Source organism: Thunnus albacares, chromosome 16, assembly GCF_914725855.1.
Source record: "Thunnus albacares chromosome 16, fThuAlb1.1, whole genome shotgun sequence".
NCBI lineage: Eukaryota > Metazoa > Chordata > Actinopteri > Scombriformes > Scombridae > Thunnus > Thunnus albacares.
This window is the reverse complement of record NC_058121.1, coordinates 13088101-13114136: the sequence shown is the minus strand read 5'-3', so window position 1 is coordinate 13114136 and position 26036 is coordinate 13088101. Positions and strand designations below refer to the sequence as shown.

General features: G+C 39.3%; 2 protein-coding genes across 4 annotated transcripts in view; one reads left to right on the top strand and one right to left on the bottom strand.

Moving 5' to 3' along the window:
* The window catches only part of wasf1 (WASP family member 1), a 65797-nt gene extending 61178 nt beyond the window's left edge, over positions 1-4619 (bottom strand). For 2 of the 3 annotated variants that reach the window (XM_044377283.1, XM_044377284.1), the window contains exon 1: positions 4164-4619. The gene's annotated coding sequence lies outside the window, so the exon portion shown is untranslated. The remainder of the gene's footprint in view (positions 1-4163) is intronic. The other variant, XM_044377281.1, reaches the window with a different exon arrangement.
* A 2093-nt stretch (positions 4620-6712) lies between these two features.
* On the top strand, positions 6713-25893 carry cdc40 (cell division cycle 40 homolog (S. cerevisiae)). The gene is made up of 15 exons (XM_044329931.1): positions 6713-7169; positions 7597-7683; positions 8711-8840; positions 8946-9032; positions 9187-9326; positions 10418-10514; positions 10778-10917; positions 11899-11973; positions 12530-12575; positions 14363-14464; positions 15918-16033; positions 16960-17093; positions 20333-20409; positions 24536-24680; positions 25362-25893. The coding sequence occupies exons 1-15, from the start codon at positions 6978-6980 to the stop codon at positions 25537-25539; spliced, it is 1746 nt and encodes a 581-aa protein (XP_044185866.1). The 5' UTR covers positions 6713-6977; the 3' UTR covers positions 25540-25893.
* Positions 25894-26036: the final 143 nt, after the last annotated feature.

The window sequence follows — 26036 nt, the reverse complement described above, 5'->3', positions numbered from 1 at the left end:
GCAGTTTTTCAATGTGAAAGATCAATAATGGAAAGAGCTTCAGGCTCTAAAAAGTCTTGAATTTCATTGAATCAATTTCATTTTTTACCAATTCAATTAACTTTTATATGTTATTGTGTTCAGCAATATTGTTCTACCTTTGTTCCAAAGTTAAATGAAAAAGTAAAGAGTAATAGCAAAAAATATCTGGTCTAACACAAAACATTAAGTGTTGTGATAAGGTTAGGAACACTATGTCAACTCTCAAACCAGGAGTTGTAGAGAGAAAAATAATGGAAGATGCAAGAAAGACAATGAGGACTGTATCCCCAGTTGAAAAAAGTGTTTTAACAGAAAAAGACTAAAAAAACGAAATACAGAGAGAACGTCTCTGTACAGTGTCAGATAGAGCAAAGTCACAACCAAGGATGCACAGATATATGGACAAAGCAGGGAATGAGTTGAGGCAGTGGCAGTGAGACACAAGGAGCACCAGTCAGACGGGCTAAACTCTGTCAGCCCAGTTCAGACCAAGGACAGAAGCAGTATTATAGCACTTTGGGTCCGGCCAAGAGGAAGAACAATAGCTCCTGTGTGTCGGAGCCTCTGGAGCATCCTAACAGCTGGGAGATAGGAGGTCTGTCTGTGGCTCCACTAAATGGCACGTAAAGGGGCGTCGCAATTGCGTACACACATAAATCCTCTCTCTCCGTCCTTCCCAGAATCCCTGGCCACCTTCCTCCGAACTCCTCCTCATGCCAGGCAGCCATCACTACTCAGTTTACTTTCCTCTTTTTTTTTTTTCTTTCTCTATCTACTCGCTCTTTCACTGTGCCCTCTGTTATTCTGTGTTCTCCTATCACCCCTTTCCACCTCTGTGGAGAGAAACAAAGAAGGAGAAAAAGAGAGATATTCTTCTAGCTAGCATGAGAAAGCCAGAGACTGGCAGAGGATCAGAGCAATGTCAATAAATAAGAGAGGTCCAAAAGCCTCCGCAGGAGGCATGCCAAAGCTCTATCACAAGGGCCTCTGAAACACAGAAAAACATGAGAACTGCAAACGGTGCTGGAATGTCATCCTTCAAAGCAAAGAGTTCACAAACAGCATCAGATAAAACAATGGTGATATGTTCTGTTCTATTCTGGGAATACACCTGTAGGTAAGGCCATATGCCAGTAAAACCGAGCACCTCGTATATAGATCCATATATAAAAGAGTGGGTTATATGGATGGATGATTACACTTTCCTAATTTTCACCTGTGTTTAATGTTTTCCTGCAAGCTCAAAAATACCACATATAATATCAAAAGTGCAGGAGAGGAGATAAGCCAGTTGCAAAAGTGCACACCTTACACATAATGCCAGTGATGCAGGGCAGAGAGTGTACTTCAGCGTAAATCCACTCAGAGCTGAGAGAGGGTGGATGGGATCACTGGTTTTGTAAATGTCATTCTGGGAAGAAATACTTGATTATTTCTTGAGGGAAGAGCTGCAACGATTAGTCGATTAATCGATTAGCTGCCAACTATTAAACCAATTACCAATTATTTTGATAATCGCTTAACAGCTTGGAGTCATTTTTTAAGAAAAAAAAAGTCCAAATTCTCTGATTCCAGCTTCTCAAATGTGAATATTTTCTGGTTTATATGATAGTAAACTGAATATCTTTGAGTTATGGACTGTTGGTCAGGACAAAAGAAAACATTTGAGAACGTCATCTTGGGCTTTGGGACAGTGATTGACATTTTTCACAATTTTCTGACATTTTATAGACTAAACAACTAATCAATTAATTGAGAAAATAATCGACAGATTAGTCTATAATAAAAATAATCGTTAGTGGCAACCCTACTTGAACGGAACTTTAAATTCAGCCAATATGGCAAATGTTTCATGTACATATATGATCCCTCTGAGCTGTTATGAAACTTAGCCTATAGCTTCCACTCAGTCATGTGATAGTTTGGATGCCATCAATGCCGACAGATAAATTCAACAGCTGCAAGGGGCCTCAGCCTGTTTTGTCAAAGGAGTCAGTGCTGCTTCCACCCACAGTAACCCATTTGTTTTCTACATAAACAATTTCCTAATGTCATACATCTGGGCTTATCTGGAAAGTATATATTCTATATATCCAATGTGGGAATGTACGAAGATCACCAAATCTGTGTGACTTCAAATCTGGCAACATCTGCTCAATGCATTTCAATTTATCAAAGCCCAGACAGTGTATATGTATTGAACTGTGTTGCTAATTTGTGTTTTAGGAATCAGCACTTTCTGTTTGCTGATATTGACATTGTGTATAGACATAAACAATATCCACTTGTGAGACAATAAAAATCTGAACTGAACTGACGCCAGGAACTTAATGCTTGAACATCATTAAAAAGTAACTGAGTGTGGGTAAAATCTCTACTGTATTTACACCCCACTTTGTCTCCTCTGCACTTTCATAACATTTGAGTGTAATTTTAATACATGAGAGGCACAAACTGAGGCTAGACCCCAATAATCCACTGTCAAAAGGCAGCAGGCACAGCAGTGCATTCTGCTGGTCTTTCCAAAGCTAATTAATTCATCACTGACAATTGATTTAGATGCATTTTTCCACTACAGGCTGCTTTTACACTACTACTGTATTTACTGTACACAAAAGAGTTACCAGCAGCATCCCAAGCCCCTGTTCTCAGTTGAATTTAAATGGACAGGCTGCAGGAAATATAATCAGTTTAATGTAAGCTCTATACCTTACAGCACCGCATGAGCTGGCATCATGCAACGCAACGAATCTCTTATCAGACAGATTTAAGCTGATCACTGCACTGTACAAACAGTCACTAAAACACACTGTTCCTCATGCCCACTCTTCTTGCTGCACTTGAAGTAGTACAAAGAAGGTTTCGAATTTCACAAAGCATGATTTTCACTGGGCTGAAGGCTACCATCCCCCATGACTGCAAACCAAGCTGGCTGGAATAGACCCCAGCCTCTCTCCTGCATTCTTAGTGGGGAAAATTGAATCACGTCGCGCCGATGCCAGTGGTTTGCATAAATCATACTGTACCAAACTGAAACTCTAAAACCAAAAACAACGAATAACACACATGAAATACTATTTCAGCGGCGTGTTTCTGTAACGTTGGATCATTTGTGGGACAATGCAAATATTTGCTCTCCGGGTTTCTCACCAACATGATATTCCTCAGACTGAATATGTCAAGACGCTGCTGCCGGTGTTTCGGTTTAACGAGTGACCGTGTTAATTGGTGACTTTCAGACGACTGCGTCCGTGGTTGCTAGTAGTGACGGCAGCTGTCGAAATGAAATTTAATGTTCAATATAGTATATATAGTCGGCTGGTCATTTTTTTCTTACATTAAAAGGTGCCGCTAACAAGAAGCATTCACATTTCTTAAAGTTACTTATAATGTGGGGAAAAATATTGGCAGCTGGCGTCTAATGAGGAATTTGACATTATACAGGTTAATTGGTTGAATATGTGCCACTTTCTGATTGAGGATAACGGTATAAAATCCCAATATAGGCTATAGCTGCACTGCCTGCTTATATGCTGCGGTTTGTTTCCCACATTATAAAAAAAACGAGATGTGAATGCTTCTTGTGCACAATTTAACTTACGTCAATGGTTAGTGTAGATATTAAACACAGACGTATTTAAAATTGATTCAAGTATAATTAAATGATTGTGCTTTCAATAGCTGCCGTCACTACGAGCAACCACGACGCATTGGGCTGAAAGTCACCAGTTAACAGGGTCACTCTTTAAACCGAAACACCGGAGCTCATGCAGATGTGCAGGCTTGCAATGTAGGAACCCTTCAGTCAGTCCCGTTGCAAATAAATGTACTCTACTTTTATGGGTTTTTGAGTACTTTGGAGTCAGAGCGCCGCTGCCACATTTTTCACCTGTGTGGTGGGTTAATGTACAGTCAGTGATGGCCAAGCAGGGTTGAATTACCGACCATTATTAGTCAGCCAGCTCCAGTTTAAGTGTAATGTTACTACACGGTGACTGACTCGGTTTTCAAGCAGTTATTCGCTGCTTGCTGTGGTGAGATGTAATATATTGAAAGTAACGTTACTGAAGTCAAATTTTCAAGTGAGAAAAAAAACGTACGTGTGTGTGCCAGACGTACAAAGTGTTCAAAAGAAAAATTACCTGATACGTTTGTTGAATCCTTCTTATTTTCTCTCCATCCTCACTGCGCTGCGGAGCATGCCACCGTGTCCAAGAATTTAAATCCCCGGGTCGGATCCATGATTGTACTGTCTCTGATATCAAATGTACTCCTGCTGGAAGAGGCGGCGGCGGAGAGGACTCCAGGCACTTTTTTTTCCAAAGGGACTCTCTTGGTAGATGAAATTGGCATTAAACCTTGTCCGGTTAAGCTAACGGCGGGAATCGTAACAAAAAAAATATCCGTCAGTTTTACCCATATGAAGGGAAAATGTTCTTTTCCACAGTAACGAGTTAGAAATCGTGTTTAATCGCAAGAAAATGTCCCCGTTATAATCAGAGATAATGGTACGTACCACTCTATTGTTGGGGCGCGAGAAAGCGTCCCGTGCAACTGCGCTGCTCGTGGGAGGCTCGCTGTGGATAACGTGCGCGCGCGCGGTATTGGCTGGTTATCTCAAACCGTCACGTCGTGCTGTCCAATCGATTACAGGCAACGATGTCTATTTGAGTTCTCCAACCCTCACTGTACATAGAAAATCAGACAATCACACAATCGATCTCCTGCATCAATTTGATTGTATTGTATTGACTTTAATATAAATGAAGGTTACAAAATCTCATTTTGTACTCATTATTGCGCATAAATCACGTCATATGTTAAAACTGTACACCCTTACTATTCAGTACAAGGATAATATGACCACATAGGAGACTAGCGTTGTGTAGGGCTGGTTATTTTCTGTGAATTGTTTTCTCGATTAATCGTTAAATCATGACAAAATTGTGGGAAAATATGTGTATTTCATAGGTGGAGATATCTTCACAATGCATGTTTTGTTAGACCTTGAGTCCAGAGCCCAAAAGATATTATATTTACAATGATATTAAAACAAATTGAGAGGGTGCACCCAGAGAAAACGTTTGGAATTTATGTTTTTAAAAAATGATTAAACTTGTAATCGATTATCAGAATAGTAGCTTAGCTAATTTTCTGTCATTGTATTAAACCATCAATCGATTAATTTCGCTTTAAAAGTTGTATTATTGCGGTTTGTTTCCACTATACTACTACTTTATCCTTATTTAATATGATTCACCCTAACGCCATGCTCTCAAAATATACATACTTTCAATTAATCTATAAAATAAAACAACCATATTTTGTCATTCATTCACCTTAATCATTACCAAATATCCAATATCGCATTTGCTCATTAAGTCAGTTTCCCATACAACAATCAATCTTTTCTATATATTATATTGATGTAAAGCTCATTTTTGGTAGATTTCTTTTATATCAATCGAATGTCAGTTTTTATGCTAAATTCACCTGATCACAGTTAACAGTCTGTCTGTCTGCAAAGAGAAATTATGACTCAGACATTACCATTAAAAGGAGAACCGTGCATGTGTTGGTGTATGTGAGAGCTGAAGAGAGGCTTCACGCAATAAGCAGCGTTTGTTGAATCACTGAGCTGTAAGCTATAGTTGTTTATGAATCAATCAACAAATATGGGTGTATTGACCGACTACATCACTATGTGCTACGTTGACAGAATAAACCAATACATTAAATATTGAAATAACACTGCTACGTTGATAGTCTACTGAATCAACTGGCAGAGTCAATCACTTTACATGCTATGTTAACAGACATACTATACAGCACATAGGGAATAGAAAGAAAACTAAATACCAATAAAAATAATAAAGAATAATAAAATAATGAATAAAATAAATAAATACATGAAATAAATACAACAGAATAATTAAAGATATTAAAAAATACACACATTAACAGTTTTTACGGCCTTTTTATTAGTGCATGATTTAATAGTCTGTAAGTGCTGCCCACATTCTTCTTGAAAAACGGAAGAGAATTTTTTTTTGGTAAACTTGATTATGAAACTCAGCTAAGATAATGAGACTGATGATGTACACTTGTTTCTCGTGCTTTCTCTTGTAGCTTAAAAAAGCAGAACATGTTTATACAATAAGGCAAAATCAGCCATAAATGTAACATTAATGAACTTAGAAACCTCTCGCCACAGGCTTTTAGTACGGTAACAACGCCTAGATAAGTGAGGCACAGTTTCAGTGTGTGCAAAGCAAAATTAACACAATACATTCATATCATTCTAAAATCTATTAAAAAATGTTTTACAGGGTATATTTCGTGTATAAGCTTAAAGGTCACTGTCTTTATCTTCCTGGTGATTACATATAAGGCGACAGCCAAACCTCCTGCCAGGACTGACCGTACTGAAGATGAAACCGAAAGATGAAGCTTCCATTTTTGTCATAATGGAAGTACAGGTGTTATATCGAAGTATTTTCCCCCTCAAATAATATTCCCCTCCTGTTAGAAGTGTCTTTTAACCAAGCAGATTTAATATCCAGAATATAACTTCTTTATAAAGTTTTTTTTTCGTTTGTTTGTTTGTTTTTGTTGTTTAAAGCCATGACGCTACACACTCCGATGCTGTAGGTGGCGGTATGCACCTTTAACGTTGGTTTATAGTCCGTCAAAGAAGAAGTAAGAACCAAAGAAGAAGAAGAAGTTGACTCGTGTTTTCTGCAGCACCACCAGGTTATTGTTATGGTTAGGCATAGCAGAGCTAATTGGTTAGGTTTAAGGTAAACTTGGGGTCAGGTTAAGCAACCCAGAAGACAACTGGTTGGTGTTTAGGGAGATTGACCGCAGGCTAAAGTTGGGGGAAACACATATCGTCAGGGGAACAGACTTCAACACGACACCGGCCTCCTGCTTCCGCCGAATTCACAACATACAGCATGTCTGCCGCCGTAAGCTCCCTCGTCTCGTACGGTAGCAATTCAGATTCAGAAGATGAGTCGGAATCTAATACCGATACCGAGAAAGTGGACCCGATGAATCCGGACGCCACGGCTCACCTTAAACCTTTGCAGCCTGGACACACGATGTCTGTGGCTGTTCTCAATTCTGCTCCGGAGGTCGCCGTTAAGGTAAGCTAACCAAGCTAACGCTAGCTTACCGTTACAGTTAAATTTTTACAGTTAGATCGTGTTGTTCGTACTGTACTGTTGTATAGCGCTGCAGCCACTATCAGTTGTTAACAGTAATGCATAATAAATACTTATTTTGTGTGTAATGGTACCCATTTGTTGCCAATGTCACCAAATAGTAGTGCTAATTTAGCGGGAAGCACCGAGTGACGAGCAGGAAAGTGTCGCATGTTTGTCTAACTTAACAGTTACATGTCAAAGAATAACTGCTATTCGTTTAGAAATGATTACATTATCGATATTGCCAGGGTTATTTATACTCGACAGGCCTTTGTTTCTCGTAAATAGATAACAAATACATCACAGTATGAGCGCATTGGTGTTGTGTTGCTTTTCAAACCACTAATAATGTACATCCTCATGATAGGAGGCTGTTGAGACCGGCGTACATCTGGACCCTTCGTTGAAAGAAGTTGCTTATAACCCAACATATGAAACCATGTTTGCGCCAGAGGTAAGTTTTAGATGAAGTTAATGTAATGTACAGCTGGGTCCAATATATAGTATAATACATGATAGAGCTTAAATGTTTCCATATCTTGACAATTAAGTCATTGTTTCAGTTATTTTTCAAGCAAAAATACCAAACATCTTCTGTTTCCAGCTTCTCAAATTTAAAATTTTCTGCCTTTCTCTGTTACATGTGATAGTAAAGTTTCTTTGGATTTTGGTTGGTTGGACAAAGCAAGCAATCTATTCTTACTTTGTCACAAATGGTCATTTTACACTATTTTTTTGCATTTTTAAAGAAGACGTATCTAAATGATTGCCTTTTTTTTTTTTTTTTTAACTATTTTTACATTTGTTGGACAAAATGATTAATTGAATACTACTAGATATTAAAGGACACACTGTCTATTTTAATATAGTAATACAGTGTGTAGATGTTGTCTCTTTTTCATGTTGAAGGCTTATATGAATGAACCACTTAATGCCTCTGCTTGATTGGCCTTCATATTCACATTGCTAATAATCATCATAATCTGAAGCATTACTCATGTGTAAGTAGTGTAATGTCCCCAAAATATCATCACATTGTTGCTATGAAGTTAGCTCCTCATAAAGTATGTTTATGTCCAAACCACCCAGCTCCAATGTAACAGCTGTTAGATAATTACAATGTTTATTATTATGAAGTCAAGCTTATTAGTTGTCACTATTCCTGGGTAATACTGTATTTTGTTTTTTCCCCTTGTTATCTCCTTGAGTGTCCTAATCTATTTTGTTTGGTGATTTACAGTATGTGATTTGGCTGCTATAACACCATACTTTTCCATCGGGATTTATAATGTGATGTGTTTATCTATCAGTCTATAGTTACATTACTTATCATGTCTTGTTGTTATCAATGTGATGCCAATTATATTATAATTGAACAGAAGGAGCATACAAAAAGAGTCACTCCCTGGGAGTGTCCAAAGTTATACTAACTGAAAGTTTAACTTCAGTATTATTAATATTTTTGTGTTGTTTCCCTTTAGTTTGGGCCCGTAAACCCATTTAAAACCCAGCAGATGGCTGCCCCCAGGAACATGTTATCTGGCTACGCAGAACCTGCTCACGTCAACGACTTTATGTTTGAACAGCAAAGGAGGACCTTCTCAACCTATGGTAGGCTGTTCTGTGACCTCTGAAATGGGGCTGATTGATGTGATCAATTTATTGACTCTGTTTAAATTTGAATGTGTTTAACAACTCTCTCAACTCTGCTAATAGGTTATGCTTTAGATCCATCTGTTGACACACACGAAGTAACCACTAGTAGCTACATTGGTGCAGTGGATGAGGCTGAGAAAAATAAAGGTAATCATTAATAACAATTAATATTGGATGTCTTTGTCTTCATCTGACTGTATGAATCAGACTTTATTTAGTGTGTCTAATGCTATATAAAGTATTGTTTAAGGGAAAATAGAAAGCAAGAAAGAACTACAGTGTCTTATGGCTCTTCCTCCAGGACTAACTGTGTTTGAGAGCGGACATAAGAAGTCAGAGAAAAGGAAAAAGATCAAAGGTGGAGATGCAGCAGAGATTGACAACTTCCTTGGGCCGTGGGCGAAATATATAGATGAGAAAGATGTGGCTAAACCATCAGAGGTAATGCTTTGTTTGTCATATAATATAAAAACATTCTGCCTGAGTGTTTGAAATTGCCATTATTTCACATAATCAATGTACTTCTGTCCTCTGTCCCTTTTAATAGTAAGGCAAGAAACGCAGCACTTTCTACTTTTTGACAATAAGGATTAGTGCTGTAGGTCAAATACACTGGTTCTCTGCAACAGTTTCAATTTATGGTCAATGGACTTTTTTGGACCTTTTTAAATCACCAGAATAAGTGTCTTTATACTTATACCTCATCAGCATTTATGGCAATAGAAACTGTAATATGAGTGTTCATTCACTGATGGCCTCTGCCTGCACATTTTCCAATATATAAACCTTTTTGAGTATGGAACAATGGTGCAAGAAGAACTAAACTAGGAACTAAAAGTCCCTTTTGCGCTTCAACCACCATGGATTCAATGATGGATTAAAAACCAACAAAAGCGTTTGAAACACAATTTTCACAGGGGAAAACAACCCGTGGTTTCTTGTATTTACTGTTGCATGACTCTGCTGTTAAAAAAGAGAAAGGTAGAAGTGGTTAAAGAAACTGAAAACCCTGTCTGTCTCCACAGTAGGCAACTTGCTGAGTTTTTGTTTCTGCTGTAGAACATAACTGCCGTGAAACTATCAGCAAAGTTTTATTTCTCTCCTACGCTTGCTTCGGTAGCTCACCGCCTCTCATTGTCTCACTATCTCACTTGACCGCATTTCCCTCTCTCCCACATGCTCTCAGACTTGATGTAAAAATTAGTTGGGAAATGTCCACATCCCGTCCTAATATCAATAGTAGATGTACCAAATACTTGTTTTATAAGTTAATACATAAATTATGGTTTCTGCAGAGTCTTTGTTTGAAATCTGTGCTAAAGTTCACAAACCATCAGAAAGCACTACCGCCACTTTTTTTTTAACACCTGGAACTATTGTACAGGAACAAGATTAAGTCCCTGGTTCTTCCAGTCTAGACACAGGTTTAGTTCCTCAAAATGTTTTTGGTCCTCTGACATATCTAATAGCATAAAACAATTCATCTGCAGTACGTTGGTTAAGCCTCGGTTGTGATTAATTTTACTTTACAGGATGAGCAGAAGGAGTTGGATGAGATCACAGCCAAAAGGCAGAAGAAGGGAAGGAATGAAGAAGATGCTCCAGCAGAAGAGAAGACTATTCTCCATGGTACAGTGGGCCCTTTGACAACAAGAAATGATTAGTTAGCTTTTATTTTAACTTTAGATCACAATTTATACGGTGAATTGAGATTTACAGTTGTGATCGTGTTTAAGACTCTTTTCTCTGGAGCCACAGTTTGGCTGGTCAAGTAATTAACCCCACAAAAAAATTCTGGGCAGCCATGAGCCCGTTCTCCTTTAAAAACATGTATCAAAATGGTGCAGGATTTTGACATGATGTCTCTTTGTCTCTTTTTGTTCTTCCTCTAGTTAAAGACATGTATGATTACCAGGGCAGGTCCTACCTCCACGTCCCTCAGGATGTGGGCATCAACCTGCGTTCTGCAGAAGCCCCAGACAAGTGTTACCTGCCTAAGAAACAGATCCATGTTTGGTCAGGACACACCAAGGTCAGTAGGAAAAAAACATAGATCATTGTTATGTCTTTAAGTGCATCAGTGTCATTTTATTTACCAGGAGAAAAAAACCCTTGCAGTTATAAATGTTCAATGCAGTTTGTGTTTATGGTAAGCTCTAGTATCGCAGTGTGTTGTTTAAAATAATTCTGTGTGTGTGTGCGTGCGTGCGTATGTTCATTGATAGGAAATTCCATTATGCAGTTCAGTAAAAACCTCCTGGGTACTTAAAATGATAACATAGCCGTGTACAAGCTGCTTGTCTCTGACATATCTGAGATTATTCTCTCATTCAAAACACCGTCTTTATAATTCAAATATAAAAGCAAACACTCGGTTATTCAATAAAAGATCTGATTCAAGCCTCAGAACTGCCGGTGTGCTTCAGGGAGAGAGAAAACACTCAAGTTTTAAATTGGCTTCTATACACTTTCTGCGGGAAGTTACAGCCCTCAGAGCCTAATTTGAAGTACAAAGAGGTTTGAAAAGATAATAAGCGCGCGGAAGTGCTGATGTAGATAATAGATGGAGGATGACCCATATGGTGTCACCAAAGTTTTGAGACTTTTTTTTTGGAAAAGTTTGGTAACATGAAGAAAGTGGTTTTTATGTCAATTTTTATGACTGTTGCAGTGGCAGCATTGTCTGCACACACTATTTGCAGTGCTTGCATTATGATTCAGCTGATGTCTCCCTTTTTAAACTGATTTAATATTGATAGCCTGTTCAAACTGTCCATAATATGTGTCCAAATTAAGTCAACAGCATGAACATACACACTGCATTATATATGGAAAACTGAGGTGTAGTGCAGCTTTTAACTTAAGAGTTAGCTATGCTCTTGACTCCTTTTGTCTAGAGTAATTACAACACTAGAGTAAAACTAATACCAATTGAAGATAGTACTGGAATACACATGATAAGAAGACATGGTTAAATACATATTCATTTCTCATCTATCCATATATTTTCCAGGGTGTCAGTGCTATCCGACTGTTTCCAAGCTCTGGTCATCTACTACTCTCCAGCTCCATGGACTGCAAAATCAAGGTAATAAGCATAACTGGGTGCCATAAAAACATCACAGACATTAATAATTTCCCCTATTTATCATTTCTAAGCAGTATATAAACAATGAAAACATGGTTTATAACAGACTACAGTGTAGTTGTAAGCAGATAAAAGGAAATTTGTATTTGTCAACAATCATAACTTCTGCTATGAATATATTTTATATCATTACAACTGTGTTTTACTATACTGTCATTCATTATCTGTTTATATATCAGTATCCAGTAGACAAATACATGAATAAACACTTATATCTGCTTACAAATGCATTAAACATTATATTACAAACTTTTATTAGCTGTTTATATACTGCTTATAAATGCTAAATGGGGGGACTTAAATTGAAGTGTTAGACATTTGCTAGCTTGTGTATACTGTCGTGATCAACACTAAATGTAGAGAATACTTTAAATAACAAACTCACCATTTTGCCTTTGTGATCACACACATTCTGGCTTAATTTAATGCCGTGGTGGAGCACAGTGGTGTCACAAATCTGTGTTCACTGTGTATTTTAATCCTCTTCTCTCCACAGCTGTGGGAGGTGTACGGCGAGAGGAGGTGTATACGAACATTTATTGGTAAGTGAGCACACATCTCATTAAACATCCCCATTCAAAATAAATGCTGATAATTCATTATAAGATAATCAGCATGAAATTGTGAAAGGATATTTTGATATTTTCCCAAAATTTTATAAACAACAATGCATCGTCAGCAAACATGCTGACATGAAATATGCTTGATGTCTGAAATGCACCCCGCCTATTGGGAAATAGACAGCAGTGACAAACTGTGAGGTCAGCAGTACTGAAACACTAATGACATGTCTGCTGACCATTTGGGGAAAGTGTGTGTGTGTGTGTGTTTCGTTTTTTTTTCTCATTTAGAGATGGGGTCTGGGGTATTTAGGGTAATGCATGCAGGTCAGTTTTACACTCTTCCCAGAGAAAGCACACTGTCAGAATAGAGATTGTTTGCAGCTGTGGTTCTGCTTGTCAGCTCCTTCACCGAATATGCATAATTCAGCAGCCCAGGGGCTGAAGTGAGCAGGGGGCAAGGGAGGGCAGAAGACACGGAGGGGAGTGGGCGCACATGAAGCGAGAACACAGTTTAGGAGTGGATAAACTAGAGTGAGATGTTCATGACTAGGAGAAGAAGCAGAGCCGCGGATGATGATGATATTCATCATTTTTTAATTAGGGGAGTGTTAAAAATATATGGCTGTGTTGTAGAGAGATATATTAGGGTTTCACTTTGTTGTTGCTGCTGTCTCTGCTCCTACATCTGCTGCCTGGTATATTCATTATTTCAACACCATTAATAAAGGATGTTTTCTGTTCTTTTTATCTTTCCCAGGGGTGTTTAAATTTTATTTATTTGTTTTCTTATTTATATGGATGACTAAGATCTTTAGAACCTTTTTGTTTTATCTTCACTGCTTTTCCATTTTTTAAATCTCTTGATTCATTTTCCTCCTACTTAATAGAAGAGTTTTATTTATTGTCATCTTGAATGCCAAATCAAACCTAAATTTGTCAGACTGTTGTGTGTTATCTTTAATTAACCTATGCACTGTACGCGCATGTAGCTTGTCAAAACCACCAAGCAAGAGGGAACAGTTAAGAATATATTAGACTTAGGGGTGTGCATGAGTGAGTATGCATATCATTACACATGTATTTTCATGTTTGGATGCAGTCTCGGACAAAGGGTATATTTGATTACATGCGTGCCCTGCTCTCGCTAGTTGGTGTATCTGTGTGTTCCTGCGCACGCAGACACACTCACACACCATCAAGGCTTTCTGCAGCGGCGGCATCGCCTTTGGTCTGCCAGCAAGCCGTGTAAGAGCAAGCAAGCAGGGAGACGCTTAGCCTCAGTGGGCTCTGTTATCGCCGTGGAAACAGTGTAGTCCTGATGAAAGCCAGTTTTAACGAGGGAGGCGTCTGTGCGCGCCGGGCCCACAGGGACCTCACATCACCTACACTGTATGGAAAAAAAAAAAGCCAAAGGGTTGCATAGATTGGGATTAGGAAGAGAATAAGAAAAGGTGGAGAGGAGTTGAAAAAAAAAACAGATTGAGCATGTTTTTTTTTCTCTTTCCCCTCCTCCTCTTTCCTCTCCAAGCTCATTTAAAGATTCCATTTCCCTCGTCTCCCACAGCCCACTTCATCTTTCTTCCTCAACATCCCTTGTTTTCCCTTAACCAGATTTCACATACTTCAAATTAATTGGGTATCAAAGGAAGGCAGCTGGGGGAGACTCAGTAACAAGACTGGGGAGCACATGAAGTGAAGTTTTCTCGTGTGTATTTATTTATTTGCTTGTGTTATGTGTGTAAATTTTCTCCTCTTTTCTACGTCAGGTCACAGCAAGGCAGTGCGAGACATTTGCTACAACAACACCGGCACCCAGTTCCTCAGCGCTGCTTATGACCGCTACCTCAAACTCTGGGACACTGAGACAGGTAGGCTGTACTCTCCTATTCCTCACACAGCCACACACGCAGTTTGTCCAGAACAATGGAATCAAGGCAAACGTACACCACATGAACATCTCACTCATACACCTATTTGAATGTCTTTGTGAGGAAATACTGAAGAAAAAAATGCAGTATGTATTTTAACCTCATGCATTTTGTAAGTAGAAATATATTTTAACAGCACATTTAGACCCGAGATCCTAAATCTCAGAAGCTTTTCTTTGCACAACAGCAGATTTTGTATTAATTTTTCCTTCACACAGACTGTTTGCTGGCACACACACTTGTGAAGTCGTATCTACCACAAATGTAAATCACCAATGTTTCTCAGCCATCAAATATAAACCTGCAGTCTGTTGATACCTGAGTATGGCTGCTTGCCCAGAGATGTTTGTGACTGGATCAGTTAATAGAGATTATTGCTACATCAAGTCCCCAAACAGATATAACTTGAAGACTATTATACATATAATTGAACACAACTCCCATGATCGCAGAGCTAACAAAGACATAAAACCCCTTGTTTAATAGTTTCGGAAATGTTGTCTGATTCTCTGATCAAATCAGTGTTGGAAACAAAATTACATCATAGGTTTTTATGTTTTCCCTGTTTATATGATAGTATTGAATTTTTAAATTTAGTGCAGGAATTAAAAATCCCAATTTGTATAATTTGACTGGGACTTGAATAGCAGGCTGCACTGTACAACAGTTTATTAAATTAGTATGGTGTCTTTCATGACACATGAATTTCAAGTGATCTTCTTAATCTGTGTCTATGTGAACTGAAGAGTCCCTGTGTTCTCCTCTGTGCCGCATGGTTCCTTGTTATTATTCACCACCACCCTGTCCCATCTTAATTGCCACCTCCCTCCTCACAACTGAGGAGTGCCAATCCAGCAGAGGGCAGAAAAGAGTTAATTCCCCCTACTTGTTGCTAACAGGATCTCCTCTAAAGCCATATCATCCAAATTGTTCAGTTAGAGTTAATTTCCTACACTTACAATGTTTAAGAGGATGATTTCTTACCTTTCTTATCAGTTGTTGTGGTTTTGTCAGTATAAACTGTTTCTTTCCTGCAGCTCTACATAGCATTTTGTATTTTATTCCTGATTTTTTTCCCCAGTTTCAGTTAAAGCAATAGATGTAATATAGACATTATGTTAATAAAAAGCATTCATTGCAGTCCTTTTAATTCTCTGTTTTCTCAACTCTAGTAGTGGTGGCTGCATCATTCCAGTGGTGATTCATCTTTGTTGAATGAACACAAGGAAATGCCGAAATGTGTGTAGCAGCTGAGCTGTCGCTGCCTCCATAGCATACAGCATTTAAAGTCGCAGACTGTGTCCTTCAATTTTAAACAACTTGAGTGTACCTTTCTGAACAGCCACAGTGGATTATTCTGTATCCCTGACTTTCAATTTGCTTCCCTCCACAGGCCAATGTATCTCCCGCTTCACCAACAGGAAGGTACCGTACTGCGTCAAGTTCAACCCGGACGAGGAGAAACAGAACCTTTTCGTGGCCGGCATGTCAGATAAGAAGATTGTTCAGGTAAAGTTGGCATTCGTTGCATTGCGACCGATTCACAGTCGCCTCATGTGTATTTCCCAGTCGACCAAGCAGATGCACATGTGAATTTCTGTGTGTACCTCTGTGCCCACAGCAGCAGGAAATACACTCCTCTTCCAGTGCTAGTGTGTGTAGTCATGTGCGTGTGGCTGACAGGACTAGAGCAAGCCATTAATCACAGGCAGCATTAGGGAGGATGAGAGGCATAGGAAAGAGAACAATCTGTGATAATAGTGGGAAAGTCATAACTACCATATAATACTATTAGGCTAACAGTTTTTAGAACAAGGAACTCTGAACCTCTACAGATTAAAGTTTGGATTTCTGTGGCAGCAACGGGCTGAGAGAACAAATAGATTGGTATCTGAATTGGGAATGCAATTAAGTGTTGTAATATAATTTTTATTTTACGCAATTACTAATGAAAGATGATTCTGTATGTATAAACGTTACATTTCAGTGTCTGTTTTAACTGAAAATAAGTCAAGATGTTGATGTAAGAAGCTCTTGTGAGCTGCAGAAAAGTAAGATTAAATAAATAAATAAATAAAATTGGAAGTTAAATCTGTCTGGACAGAAAAACATCCTATTTTTTTGTTGCTTGGGGGTCTGTTCTGTGTTGTTGCCTTTCCTTAACTTTAATGTGTTCATAATGTCTCCCAGAAAAAAAATAATGTTTAAGACTGAGGCCTGTTTGATTGCTAATTGCCGTCATTACACCACTGCAGTTAAGTCATTTCACTGCATCGACACAATAAAGATCTGCTCTCGTAGAAAGTCTCCCGCAACTCAAGCTCTCCACAAGAGTTAGAAATCAGCCGGTGGGATTTTGTGAACCCAATTTGGTGTGTTCCTACTCATCATGGATATTGCGTTTTACCCCCTTTGCTCTTCTCCATCTCTGACAGTGGGACATCAGGACCGGCGAGGTGGTTCAGGAGTACGACCGTCACCTGGGCGCTGTCAACACCATCACATTCGTTGATGAGAATCGTCGGTTCGTCAGCACGTCGGATGACAAGAGTCTTCGAGTTTGGGAATGGTGAGTACAGACTGAAATACTAATGCAGCATGTAGAATTCGAGTGTGCTGTTTCTGAGTGTTTGGTATTGTGCCTCCAAGCCAGGCACATAATCCCCAAAACTGAATGATTTAATAATGAATGACTGTGGTATCATTGGGCAGCTGTTCTGAGAAATTCTTCAACAGTACGAACAAGTGTTCATGTTCAGGCAGCCGATTTCACATCCGTGAAGGTTCAAGACTGATGAGTAGGATTCACAGGCAACAGGGCGTTTAGTGTGATGCCAGTAAAATAACACAATATTCTGACCTGTTCTGTGCACTGATGATGTTGTATGCTGCTCCTTTCATTAGTGGTTAATAAGAATAGACATCAACAAACCTCCAGACGACCCAATCTTGGCCAAAGCTCTCCCAGCTGCGCCGCTAATCTGCTCTGAGTCATAGCCTCTGCCACGATCAGCCCACAGTACATGCATGCCAGTTGTATATTTTAATAAATAAGCATTTTGAAATGCTTCCACAAATAATATTATTGGAATGAGTGATGCGAAGGGGTGACTGGCAGGTCAGATACAGTTCAAAAACATTTTCCATTTTAAAAAATTTCCCCTCTTTTCCTTCTCAGTGGACATTGAAATTGGAGAAACAAGACATGTGCATGTGTTTGTTATTGACAAAATCATGTTCACATGCATTTCCCACAAGTTTATTTACTTTTAGAAATTGTCATTCCATGTTCTACTGCAGTGTTATCGTCCGCGCTCAGTGGCCGATCAAGAGAGACCACCAATAACGACTTGCAGATCGGCTGGAGGGTCTTGTGGTGATAAACAAACTCTGGTATCTGTTGCTCGAAGATGATAAATATTTTAAAAACCACCTGATAAATGAAGCTTCCTGTGGATTATTGGAAAGGGGGCTTTTCACTCTTGGACTGCTACTGGTGTTTTGTTTTTTTTTCCTCGATAAAGCTTCCTAGCTCTTCTTTTTTTCTTCCATGGTATGAGAGATGGGGGATTAACTGGTGGGAAAAAAAATTTTTTTTCTTCCACACACTCTGTAAGTCAGAGTTGAAAGATAAAGTAAAATGCCAATGGATTGACCGAGCAAAATAACTACATCCCAAGTGTCTATTTTATACAATTGTTTGAGAGTGGGGCTCCCATGGGCTTTTTTTTTAGTGCAGCGTGGGAGCAAGCAAGCAAGCGAGTGGTACGCTGAGCCAAAGAGTGGTTTTGCTGTCCCTCCCCGTCCCCCCCCCCCCCCCTCTCCCACGGATACCACCTGGCTCTTAGCTCTCGCCAGAATAGAAGCGCAGGCTGGCAGAGCGGGGCAGGGTGAGGGTGAACGACGGATGGTGAGAAAAGATTGCGAGGCAGCTACAAGTCAAACACGCAAATTCAAATTCTATTCTCGTTTTCACACACACACACAGACTCATGAGTTCTGCGGGGTGGATGGACCACTTTTATCTGTAGCTGAGGTTTATCATCAGGGAGCGGAGAGAGCGTGCGCGCGTTGGAGGAGGATTACAATCAATACAAAATGTGCCGCACCGTGCCAACAAGGGGAATTAGCTCTTGATCATAAATACGTCGTTTTAGAGAGTGATGAAATGTGGGCTTCAGGAGATATTTGGGATGATGATGATGATGGTGATGATGAATTAAGGAAAAAAGGAAAAATGGCAGAGCAAAGGACAAAGTCAACGTCAGAGGATGGAAAGTGAACAGATATCTCATCCACGTACTCCCTCTTCCCTTATTTATTTTCCTCATTTATTATCAGCGTACACTCTGGTAAGAAGGCTGATTTCAAGGATGATTTTTCCAGACTTTTATTATTTTCCAGACCTTTTAAAAAAAAAAAAAAAAAAAATAAAAAAATAAGCTCCCTGCCAACCTATTTTAATCAAACATCTGAATGTTTCAAAATAGTGTTGTGGTCATTTCAGAGAAAAAAAAACAGTTAATTTACTATGCTGTCAATAGTAATTATGTTTTGTGAAATCCTCTTTTCACATCAGCTCCAAATAACAAACAAAAACGGTATGTTTCATTTCCTTCTCAGTATGACAAGCTGAGGGATTTTCATGACATTTTTACTGCACACTGATTATAAAATGTGACCTCAACCTCACTGCAGATATTACGCCTGACAAAACGGAGCTGATATATGAGATATACAAAAATGCTGTTTTTGTTTTTGCCATCGTCTCTCTCTTGAGCTAGATCGACGCGCAACGCGGCAAACAACATCAATCATCTATTATTGATTAATATCACTAGTGTATAGATTGTTTGTCATATGTTTTCCATTCTTCCTCTCTTTCCATTACCCTCAAGCTTCTCTCCAGACAACACAGCTTTCACACTGGTTATTTCTGGAGCTCCGAGGAAGAGATCTGATGGCTTTCTTATCTTTTTTCATAGTTAAACTTGGCTTGCCTAAAGACATTGGCTCTGACTAACCCAAGGGCCTTTTTAATGTCTGGTTGTGTGTGTGTGTATGTGCAGAAATGCAAGTGTGTTTTATGCGTACAAGGGTTTGCTTTTCTTATTTAATTCCTATCTTTAGTTCATATTTTTAGTCTTCCAAAAATGCAGTGCAATCGTTTTGCTCCAGCTGGTACTCATCACAGAGAGACACAGAGACATGGCCTCAGTTTAGCTAGACAGCACGATCAGATGAGTTAAGGGCTATTGCTCTTTTACTTGACACAAACACACACACACAACACAGACATGTTAGTCACTCACATTTGCTTAGTTTGCAGCAAGTGCCACAGGTCAGTAGGAAAAACAGAGGAACCTGGTATTCTTTCATCCAAGCACAGACACACACAACACTAGATTTGAATGATCTTCTGCGTACCACTTAAGATCAAATAGCCAGGATTCACATCACCCCCAGAGCAGAGAGGCACAGAAGAGCATAAAAGGGGGAGGGGGGGTAGGGGGGGTACCAGTACGGTCTACAGCGCAGCATCAAAAGCTCCTTTCAGATTTTATAGAGTTATTTACATACTGTAGCTGTAATGGTGGCACCAGGTGGTTTCTCCACCATCGCTCTTTTCTCGTCAGTAACAAGCATCTCTGAACTGGCACAAGCGGCTGCATTAGTAAACAGCTTTGTGATTTTTTATTTTTTTTACCTTTTTGAGTTCCTCTTGCTTCAGGGGTGTTCAGGTTGTTCTCTGATCTAGTGTTTAACCCATCTTCAAGTGTACTCACAGTACTTTATGCCTTTTTTCAGGGACATCCCTGTGGACTTCAAGTACATCGCTGAGCCCAGCATGCACTCCATGCCAGCTGTGACGCTCTCTCCCAATGGTGAGTAGTCAAATCATGGCAAAACATTAGCAAAAACACAGTCAAGCACACAGTACAGAGGACTCCGGGGAGCATAAACCTACATTGCCATATTGAGGTAAATTCATATCTCCCAGTGTTGGTCACTGTTCAGACAAATAACAAGAAGGCAGACTCAGTTCAGCATTGCAACTCTTAATTGTGAGGTAAATCTATGAGCATAGCTATCCGATCCATTTCCTTGTTTGTTTGTTACGGGTATGCCAGCTGTCTAAAACACCCCATTGAGCTCAGTGAAAGCACTTGAATGCCGGTAAACTGCGGCGCACGCAGCAGCCAGCAGTTTCAATTAATGACATTTCAGCATGTGTCAGCGAGCGATGACAGAAGCTGCAGCAGGTGAAAATATGTTGTTTCCTTGTTGGTTAAATCTCTGTATGAATGTCAATATTTATGTTTGTGGTCGAGATGAAGAGAGTCACTTCTCCTTCCACAAATATACAAAGAAAAAACCATAGGACATGATATAAATATTATAGGAAACCATCAAAAGAAAGCTGTGATGCAGCTTGTGTTTTGAATACAGAACTATTCAGCACATAGCATATAATATAATCAGCAAAAACATGTTAAAATGGCCTTATTAAGATGTGTAATGTAAGCTTGCTGTGCGCACTGTGCAGCTTTATGTAAGAAAAAATGAGTGAAGAAAAAAATCAGTATTAGCTACTACTGACTATGGAAGGAGATGGAGGATTCTGGGACATGACAGCAGTTCAAGTGTAGAATGAACCTGCCTCCGCATAGCTGAATGGATGAGCTTATACAGATGTGAATGAGAGAAGTGAAAGAAGCCAGTGAGTGACACAGTAGTAGAGCTGCAATGGTATTGATTTATTTATTTTTTTTCTTACTGCACAAATTAGCAAAGCCATTCAAACCGTTGCAATAACCACCATAAAAAGTCATTTAAACCTCAGATGTTATAAAATAATCAGTTCCTAAATACCGTATTGGCACAAGTATAAGACGACCCCCCCCCCTTTCCAAAAAAATACTTTTTATATATAACTTACATCATAGTATAGTCACATGATCCACTTGACTCCGCGTTGTGCGTGACGAGATCGTGTTACCGCGGTGATGCAGTAACCGTGGCAGCTTTACACAGTAGCCGAGTATTGAGAGTGGCACACGCCTAAAACGATGACAGAATTAACACGCAGTCTTCCTCTTCAAACACGACGCCTCCGTTTGAATCAAGAATTCCCCGTCGCACCCAATCAGCTTCAACTACCTTCAAATTCAGCTCTTCTGTCCTCATCTGTTCCTTTTTTAAATTTCTCTGTTTCATGTACCCTCCATATTCTCGTCCTTCCTCTGGGCAGTGTCTGCATTTGTCCCGACATGGTTTGATTCTCTTCAGCGTGTGAATAATGAATGTGTTCTCAGTGGGAGACCGTTCACTTTTCTCTCATGCCTAAATGGCACCCAGACCCTCCACTTGGCACCACATTCACTGCCTCTTTACCTATTTTCTCCTCTTGCCATCTTAAAAAAAGAGACAAATCCCGAGGGTGCCGGTGAAATTGGCCGAGATGTTTTCATTCTCCTGTACCTATTGCATTTGTGGACAGTAGTGTCTTTTTCATTTATGTTTTTTGAGCGGAAGATGTCAGGAGAGGACACACATACACACACACACACCAACACTAGATCTCTTTCTCATACCGCATTAATAATTTCCATCATGTTTCCTTTCAAGAAGTGCAATGAGTCATGTAATGCTTTGACACTGAAGTGCTGCCTCTTATCACAGTGTAGGGACTTGGAGACTGTGGCGTTTTCATGGGCTGAAATGCTTTGTAAAGTAGATTTCATGTGAGCGGTCACTGATGAGAGACCTCTCCTTTTTTTTCCCTAAATTGCCTCAATCTTTCCAATTTAATGATGGTAGAATAATTAGGGCCTGAGCCCCAAAGGGTCTTTCTTTCTTTCTTTCTTTCTGTCTTTCTTTCTTTCTTTCTTAATCCGCCACTTCAACCCTAAATTTTACCCCCTAAACATGCTCAAAAACTCACCAAATTTGGCAAGCACATCAGGTCTGGTGAAAAATTTGATAAAATGTAAAAATTATCCCTTAAAGTGCCAAAATGTGCTCTAGAGCGCCACCTATGTCACTAAATTGGCCGACATGGCCCGTAGGAATGTCGTAGAGAGATCGAACCAAAACTCAATTATTCGTCTCATCGAGACCTACAAATCATACACTGACACCCCTGACCTAAATCCAACAGGAAGTCCACAATTCACCCATTCAAGTATGACTTTGTGCCAATTTTGGACCTTGAATAAACGCTATCTCCTCCTAGGGCGTTACTGGTATCGGCTTCAAACTTTAACACATGACTTATCACACTGTGCTGAACAAAAGTTATGAAAAACTTTGTATAACTTGAACGGTTTAGATTTTTTTAAGCCCTGAAAGTTGGAGTGCCACATCGCACCTTACAATGTAAACCAATGGGGAGGCAATCTCTGGGCATGGACTTTGTGCCAAACTGGGGCGTCTGACATCTAAACTATAAGTCAGACCACTTTCAAACCTGTATCAATGGATTTGCGACGAACATTCCTACTAAAATATGATTTTTAATGTAAGATTTGGCCAAAGTCATGGGATTTATGAAGATATTTCCACTAGAGGACTGCTCTGAAATCCTACTCTCCAGCTGAGAGGGAGAAGGAGGGAAGAAAGTGGGGAGATGGGTGTCACGGTTAAATGCAGCTCATTTTTGAAGGATACAGCAGAAAGGTCTATATACATACAGTACCTTACATACAAACTTTGCATGAAGTTTGGGGTCAATATCATTTATTTTACAATAATTATGAGTCTTATACGTATAATCAGTAGTGGGGATGACCTATGAGGGGAAGGGAAAAATGGAGTGAGGGTGACTGTTAAGTGATAAAGTGCAGTAGAAAATAAAATCATTACTAAATTTTGTAGCTCTGTACTGCCGGTTTTCCTCTATTAGGGCCCGAGCACCTAGCGGTTCGCTCACACTCTCCATTCAAATATATGAGTATTTTTCTGTGTCCAGCTGCAGTTACTTATTGTCTCTACACACCTGACAGCAGTGTTCAATGCTGACTTTTTTGTCAAGGAGTTCCTAAATGTAAAAAATTAGGAGCACACATAGAGATTTAGGAGCACAATGAAAAATGTTAAAGTAACTTTATTAAGGACAACAATTTATCACACACATATTTAAATGCTTTGTGTGTGTGTGTATGTAAATCAAATTTATGCTCTCTTTAGGGGTGCTTGATTATGGCAAAAAGCATAATCACTATTATTTTTGCTCAATATTGACATCACGGTTTTTTAACACGATTACCTTTTGACTATCATTTTTGGCGATTGCTGATGTATGCACATATTTTTCCCACTTTGCTGCTTTGCTGAGGAAACTATTACACATGCAAGCATAGATTGTACTAAGTACAATCAAAAAAGACAATATATGGTGGAAGAACTGAGGAAGACTAGAGTTTTTGGGCTCAGCATTAAAACTTTAATGAACCTGCCAAGTGGGTGGAATAGCAGTTTTGGGGTTTTTTTGAGTTTATTAGACAGACAGGATTGATGTGTAGGATTTAATATTTCATTCATTGCAGCTTTAATTAGTTCATGCCCTTTTTGGAGTGTCCACTCCACATTGAAGTTTTTTTTTTTTTTTGGATGAATTTGTCCTTCATGCTTATTTCTACCAACTATTACATACCTGTTGTTAAAAATATTTGACTCTACTTAATGTCCCACTAGATCAAAGATGTCACACTCCCAGCTTTAGTGCACGCTAATACATACAACTATGTCAGTGACAGGCAGGATCATGATACCACATCAAAGATACTGGAAGCTGCTTGTTAAACATTTGGCTGTACTGTATCATGCTAATGAGACAAACTGGCAAGCTACTACTAAGCGCCTTTAAATTTGTTGTGACAACCCTAAAAATTTCAATATGTTTGCTTCCTGAAATTATTACTTGCTAGTACTGCGCCTGTCATGTACTTTGACGTTTGATACTGTTTTGAATATAACTTGAACATGCTGCTTGCTTGTGTCTAATCCTAGGCAAGTGGCTTGCATGTCAGTCCATGGACAATCAGATTCTGATCTTTGGAGCCCAAAACCGCTTCAGACTGAACAAGAAGAAGGTCTTCAAGGGTCATATGGTGGCTGGCTATGCCTGCCAAGTGGACTTCTCTCCAGACATGAGGTAAGCCTTTACCTTGAAACCCTATTATTGTGTGATGTGGAGATTCCCACGGCTAATTAATCGTGTAACAGCTGATAAGGAAACGCAAGATTGTTTTTGATTTCAAATATGCCAGAGAAATAAAACAGAGGTCCTTGGAGGAGGGTCTGAACTGTCTTCATGAGCGTAAAGAGGCAAAATAAAACATAATGAATGTGTAAAGATTACTTTATTTCTGTAAATGAAAAAGAATGGGTAAAAGCGAGAAAGCATTACACAGATGCTCAGTGTGTTCAGATAACCTTTACTCGCCTCCAGTCCTCTGTGTCTTATCCTGTCCTCTAAATTGCCTCCAGTTAATGAAGAGCCATGGAAAACAGACTAATGTGTATGCTCCACAAGGAGAGCTAACAAGGACAGTCCAACACCGTAATTATAGCCAAAACACCCATTAAGAAATGTTTTCTCCCCTCTTCTCACCAACTACCACCACCCACGTCTGTGAACAGGTGCCCTAACTTCCTTTCAGTATCCATGGCAACACTGCAACTCCTGGCTAGACTAAATACCGAAAATTCAGACTCCCACCTTTTGGCAGGTGAAGTGGAGACAGGAATAGTTTTTAGCAATGTGCTAATCTTTCCACCCTCTCTCTCTCCCTCTGTTTGTCTCTTCTCTCTGGACCTGTCCTTTTTTTACCAGCTATGTGGTGTCAGGAGATGCGGATGGAAAGCTGAATATTTGGGACTGGAAGACCACCAAGCTTTACCACAGGATCAAGGCTCATGACAAGGTGTGCATCAGTGCTCTGTGGCATCCGCATGAAACCTCTAAGGTCATCACCTGTGGCTGGGACGGACAAATCAAACTCTGGGATTAGAAATGTCTCGGTGTGTTTGGGTATGTTGGGTCTGGGAAAACTCAACTACTCTACTAAAGAGAGAAAGAAATGGACTGTTCGAGAGAGCCACAAGACTGGTATCCAGTCTTATTGTAGCCTTGTATTTTTATATCCTGTTGTGAGAGCTCAAAATATGTCATCATGTAATATCTGTACAAAGATGAACACATGCATACTAAGTTCTTTCTACCGTAAATGATGCATTAGAGGGGTACCTTGTAATTTTCTAAACAAGCGTTTTGATGTTTTAATTTGCAATGTCCTGTGTCTTCATTTTCAATTGTATGACCATCCCTTAGTGGAAATAAACATTCTGTACGTTTTACCAATGAATACTGTCCACAATTTCTTCCCCATATTATTATTATTATTATTTACATAGATGTCAGACTTCTTTTTCATCATTCATTAGTCAGTTAAAAAAAAACATTCATGAAAAGAAATCCCAGACAAGTCTTTGTTTCCTCTGTTTATTT